The sequence below is a fragment of the Syngnathoides biaculeatus genome, chromosome 20, assembly GCF_019802595.1.
Source record: "Syngnathoides biaculeatus isolate LvHL_M chromosome 20, ASM1980259v1, whole genome shotgun sequence".
NCBI classification, from domain to species: Eukaryota; Metazoa; Chordata; class Actinopteri; order Syngnathiformes; family Syngnathidae; genus Syngnathoides; species Syngnathoides biaculeatus.
This window is the reverse complement of record NC_084659.1, coordinates 9,997,842-10,004,014: the sequence shown is the minus strand read 5'-3', so window position 1 is coordinate 10,004,014 and position 6,173 is coordinate 9,997,842. Positions and strand designations below refer to the sequence as shown.

At 39.7% G+C, this 6,173-nt stretch overlaps 1 protein-coding gene across 9 annotated transcripts in view; it reads right to left on the bottom strand.

The window, feature by feature from the left end:
• Window positions 1-85: 85 nt before the first annotated feature.
• The window catches only part of mkln1 (muskelin 1, intracellular mediator containing kelch motifs), a 128,435-nt gene continuing 122,347 nt past the window's right edge, over window positions 86-6,173 (bottom strand). For 8 of the 9 annotated variants that reach the window (XR_009792869.1, XR_009792865.1, XR_009792871.1 and 5 more), the window contains 5 exons: window positions 5,289-5,436; window positions 4,790-4,904; window positions 3,994-4,133; window positions 3,035-3,287; window positions 86-2,863 (listed from right to left, as the gene is read on the bottom strand). Coding sequence is in view for 1 of the 9 variants with exons in the window: in XM_061806120.1 (XP_061662104.1) it covers window positions 2,742-2,863; window positions 3,035-3,089; window positions 3,146-3,287; window positions 3,994-4,133; window positions 4,790-4,904; window positions 5,289-5,436 (722 nt within the window). In the remaining 8 variants the exon portion in view is untranslated. The remainder of the gene's footprint in view (window positions 2,864-3,034; window positions 3,288-3,993; window positions 4,134-4,789; window positions 4,905-5,288; window positions 5,437-6,173) is intronic. The other variant, XM_061806120.1, reaches the window with a different exon arrangement.

Sequence of the window (6,173 nt, the reverse complement as noted above, 5' to 3'; positions counted from 1 at the left end):
CGCATAATTCAAGTTTATTTTTAATCGGGTAAACAAGAGAGGAAGGAAGAAAAAAAGAAAATACAAAAGTCAGATGATAAGAAAACCTGAACAAAATACAATCTTTATTCATTATTTACATTAGGTACAATGCAATACTACAAGGCTTTCTACACATTCCACAGAGAAGTGCTCAGGGATGGGACAGGACCACACTCGGGGCTTGAGCGGAGAAAATGAAACTGTAATATTTGGCATTGTTTTTGGAAAAAAAGGTGCTTTTTGAATTTTTTTATAATAATTCTTTTGACAAGTTTTTTCCCCTCTTCTCAGACACACAGCAACATACACACCCTGTTGCAACACAAAATATGACCAGTGTAAATAAATGTAAAAGAAGTACACAGTGGAATCAGCGCCTCTCATTTTTTGGAATTATGACCACGTCCAGAAAGCTGTTCTGTTGGCTTCAGTCCCATTTCTAAAAAAGGATTATGGGCCACACTGAAATACACGATGACATTAAGTCACAGAATTCCAAATTGCCTGGATAAGAATTACATTTTTAACGGCAATTCTCAATTGAGTTTTTTGTGTGGTGGGAAAAAAAGTCAAAAAAAGGTTTAAGTTTCATGACAGTAAAGTCAGTTTTATGAAAAATGTTTTCTTATGAAAAGCGGGTTACAACAGTTTTTACATTTTTTTCCCTCCTAACAATATGACTGAAAATATCTGACTTCGATCCTCCATGATTTCCTCCTTTTCAGCGCAGCCCAAATATTCCTTTTTACAATGGAATAGTTCACTTCCATGATGCGGGGCACACACGCGATCAACTCCAAACCACAATGCGCATCTTCTGAACTCAAGTGCAACCCAAAAGCACCAAACAATTATATTCAAGGGTTTTTAATCAAGAAAAAAAAAAAAAAGTTGAAAAATAAACAGTTTTTTCCCCCTATTGCTACAAAGCTTTTATTTGCACTGCACAATTCAGTTAAGGGGTTAATTTTAAATACATAACCAAAAGACATGGATCTTAACTTACCTTAACACTATAAATTATCATAATAATGGGATTTAGGGCGCATATGACAGCCAAACCTTTAATGTATGTACTATTTTTTTCTTCCAAATTTTGATTGGACCGTTTATTATACTAAAGAGACTGTGCATGAATGACAGAAAAATGGGCATAGTTGATTAAAAAACGTGGTGAAAATGCCTCCATATTTTTTTTTCTGGTTCCAAAATTAAGTACAACCCACCATTCACCACCTTCGCTGAACAAATGCTCGAACTGAATCATTAATTGTGTGGCGACGTGAACACGGGGGGGAAACTGAGGCAGTGTGGCTGAATGCTCACACACGTGCACACAAACACAATGCAGAACTTTTATGAGCGTGACTATGTTGTTAAGGAAGAGTAAAAATGGGGTTAGTGTACGTGTTACTGTATTTCCTTAAATGGTGGCCAGACTTCTAAGCGACGCCACACTCCAATTATTTGAGTCATCATTGAGAAATATAAATGCTTCCCATTCGCTCATTGTGGGGGGAAAAAAAAACAAAAAACAATGCTGAGACCATTTTGAAAGATGTGGATGAATTTAAATAGAATGCATTTTTACTACAGGGGTAACTATATTTACTAAAGGTCCAAACTTGCATTTCCACAAACAAAGGCTTGCCCAGGTTTGAGGAAATATTTTCTATTTTTTAAGTTTTTAAATTAAATGACAGTTTCCAATGTTAATCCGATTCAAGATCATTCGAAACTAATTAGTTGGGGTATATTTCTTAAACTTAAACATCCCGATGAATGAATCTTAATCCTAAATCTCAAACTGACATAAAGCGTTATCTATGTTTTTGTTTTTCCTCAGAGGTGTCTTTTTTTTTTTCCCACCGGGTTTGTCATGGGAGCGTTTCCTTTCCCCAGAATCAAAACATGGCCCAGTCCAGCTATCTGACGTCATTTTCAAAGTACAGCAGGATATATGTTGAGTTTGGCTCAGGATGTATGTTGACTTGTGAATGGTTTGACTGAATATATTTTCATGTGGTACCTTAGAAAGTCCCTTCACTGCCATCTTTCCCTGATAGATGAGGAATGGACTTGGTGCGGTCCTGCCAGTGGCCCACTGATTTTACACAGAATTGGGTTTCTCAATATTTCTCAATTTCTCACAAGTGATCTTACCCTTGCAGAATTAGTAAAATATTGGGAGAAAATTTGTCCTGTCATCATTCATGTTTTCTTGAAAGGATGATGTAGATATACAAATTCTGACAGAGTATGTAAATTTATGAGCATAACTATATTCTGCGCTACCATAGAATACTGCCTCATGACAGTCAAGGCAGAGGCTGCTGATTACAGAAACCACGATGTGTCTGTACTCAACTGAGGATTATTGTAGTTTAAAGTGGATTTTAACTCAAAACCTACTCAAGTTGAACATGGTTAATGGTAAGGAGTGTGGATCCAAATAAGCGTGGAGAGAGATGGGAAAAAAAATAAAAGCTTGGCAGTTGGTCGTTACACATTCACTATTCCACTCTCGTGTTACAGTGTCAGATAGACGTGTCTCAGCTTCAGGGTGGTAGCAGCAGATTGTGACATTAAATGGGAGGGACTACATCTTAGAAACGGGAAGTACCTGGTGTCTCTCGCCCCCCTCTTCCTCCTGTGTCGTTGCATTTTAGTCCAGCGGGTGACCTTGCAGTGTGTCACGAGGTGGCGCATGGACGGTGGGGCTAGAGAGTGATGAGGTCTACCAGGTTGCCCTTTGGTGGCGTCATACTGTCCGGGAAGAAGTTGACCAGTGTGTCAAAGAGTTGCGTGCGCTGGGCATACGTCTGGTCCACGTCTGAGAAACCTGAGGCCAAAGATATAGATAGAAGTCTAACATGTAGTAAGACACCGTGGTCTTTCCCACATGACATGACCACTGACAGATCTCTTATCAATTATAAAAACACAAACACACACACACACACGCATTTACAAAATGTACAAAATGTCTTTGGAGTTACTGTATGTGTCTTACCCAGGGGGATGAAGTCATTGCTGGACTTGAACAGAGCTGAGGGCAGGAGCTGGAACTTTTGTGCAAAATCAATAATTATCATCTCTTAAAAGAGCAGACTGAAAATGCCACTTCCATAGCCAAATACAAACACAGAAGAGAAATCAAGTACCTCTTGGTTTCCTCGGGGTCGGTGTGGTCCACGGTGAGCGACAGGTCATCCTGCAGGTATTTCAGCGCACTCAAAGGCTCTGATTGCGCTTTTTCTTCAAACCTGGACAAGCAAAAAAAAAAAAAAAAAAAAAAAAAAAAGACATTCACTGTGCTGCAGTTCTTACAAATTGTCACAATATTTTAAAAGAACCAATTTTGAGGAAAAAAATGCTAAATCATTGCAACATATGTTACACCACAGGTGTCAAACTCAAGACCCAGGGCCAGTTCCGGACCACCGCATGATTTTATGTGGCCCGCGAAGGCAAATCATATCATCAACTTTCATGATTTTTGTTAAAAGTCTGTACCAAAATTTCAAACTGTCACATTGAAATGTTACAAGCATTTTTGTGTTACCAAACAACAATAGTTGAAAAACCTGTTACTCTCCATTTCTGATCCCAAAACGAGTTCATAAATTTCATACATAAATTTGAAGAGGCGGTTAAAGATTTTTATGGTTTCACAGTCATAACGGCGCTCCGAGGGTAACCGTAAGTGAAATGTGGCCCGCGACAAAAATGAGTTTGACACCCCTCCGTGAAACGATTATGATAATGTCGCTTGGTGGGCCGGATAAAACAACAGCCCGGACTGTAGGTTACACTTTGCCCACCAATGCTATAAGACTTACTCAAAGCTTCCTCCCCCACGCACGCAAAAAAGCAGCAAGTTAGCTGGTCATTAATTGAAGAAGGACCTCATGGAGTCACTTAACATAAGAGCACCAGGTGGCGACATTGCGCCGCAGGACAGCCACTGACCTGTACTTCCTAATGAGATATCTGCAGTGGCGCAGCAGGTACTCCTTGGAGGGCCGACACAGTTTCAGGGACCAGAAGTCATCCAGACGCATTTTGGGAGAGCAAGATTTCCCCGGATTGCCGCCAAATAAGTAATGCACCTGAGAAGGGAACGCACGAATCACAGGGGATATATTCTGGAAAATTGTGTACAAATAATTGGGTCTCTGAAGGGGCTTAATATTAATCTGGAGTTAAAAAAGCAGATGAATATTTTAACTGCCCTTTTTCTTCAAATAAGTGTCAGCCAGCCTTTCTGAATTATGAGTAATTGTGACATCACTATTCAAATTCACAAGTGTCACCATTAATATATTTATATATTTTTTCTGTTTCAATTTAATGGCAGCATTCAGACGTGAAGCTGCAATCTGGAGAGGCAAGGAGTGAACGTCTTCTGAACATTTGCCTTATCATTTCCAATCTGGACACTACTCCTGTTATGGAGGGAGACTCACAGGCTCCACAAGTCTCCAATGATGCCACAATAAGTCCAGAAATGTGTTGCTAGTTGCTTTTCGAAAAAATATATTTGGAAATATAATTTTTGTGAACTTTTGTATTTACACACTTAGTCAACAACCGTCAATACTCCTGCGGATATGAACAATCAATGGCTGGAATTTAAAGAGTTAAGCAGAATTTACTATCAACAATAACACAATAATTCAAACTGTTAACAATTTGGATAATTAGGTTGTGTCACTATTTGTGATGGAGTTTGTACTATGATGACGTGTGAAGAAAAGTGCCCTACTTTGTGCATCTCGTCGTAGACCAGCTGGTGGGCAAAGCGTGGACACGGCTCCTCCTCCTGCAGGACCTTGCTCGGGTTTTCCTTCACCGCCTGGTCATTCTTGTACACACAGGACCTTGGATAAACACAAATAGAACAGCGGAACACGATCATTAGTAATGAACCACTGGTTAGAAAAAAAAAAAAAAAAAAGCTTTATAAAAACTCCGTTCAGACACCAATGCGCAGACATGAACATAAAAAAAAGTTAATTGATCAAAAATGACAACATGTGTAAATAAAGTCGCGAGCACACATCCGCATAAAAAAGTCTCACTGGTCTGTTTGAATGGGCCTGGAGAGAACAAGAAAAGCTAAAATCAATGTGCTGGAACAATGAGGACAGCCTGTTCTTTCCCAACCACTGATGAGAAAAAACGACCAGTGCAGATTCAGGCCACGCACACACAAACATGCACACGCAAAACTCTGAGTGTGTGTTTCATGGGAGCTCCCCTACCAGTTGTTGCGGGCGATGTCGTAGATCCAGAAGGAGTTGCGGACGTTCTCCTCACGTTTGTCTTTGTCCTTGCTGAGGCCCGACAGCACGTGAATCTCGTTGAGCTCGGGGTCAATGGTGGCTCTCTGGGTAAAGCCCGTCATTGGCACTGATGGGGGGAGGAGGAGGATGAAGGGGGAGGGTTGGGGGGGCAAAAACGTCAGAATCATTATTGAACCTGGGATTTACTGTTACCTTTGAGCCATTCAGAATAAAACTATGAGAGCGAAACATACCAAAGCAGCAGAATTAGAGGCTCCGTGAAACAAAAACATAACACCCGGCGTAGCAACAAGGCCAGACAGACTGGAGTGCGCACCATGCAAATTCAGCCTGACTTTCATTTCCACCCCACCAACTCATTTGTGGTATAATCCCGAAGCTCAACTCTTTATATGTGGGTCAATAAATTATGTTTCAGAACGACCGAGACATCAAAATTAATACTGAACCGTATGAGAAATTTCTCAGGCCAACTAGTAATTTAAAAGCTGGCTAAAAAGCAGCGCAGGTACGATTACAAGACATTACTGATTTAGTTTGTCGCAAGTTTAACCGAACCGTGACAAAAAATATAAAAGATTGAACTGTGATGAATAAAGTTAAATAATTGGGAAATATTCTGCTTATCATCGGAATTTTTTATTCAACCTGCAACTCCATTTGAGTACACATAACAATATTGTACTAATCTAATGTGCAGCATATGTATTTTTTTTTTAATAATAAATAACAAATAAATACTATTACCAGTATAACTGTAATGGATGTCAAATGAAACTGCAGTTCAAAACAAAACAGGATGGTTATGAGGAAATTCAGCAAGATTCTAAACACAGACACAAC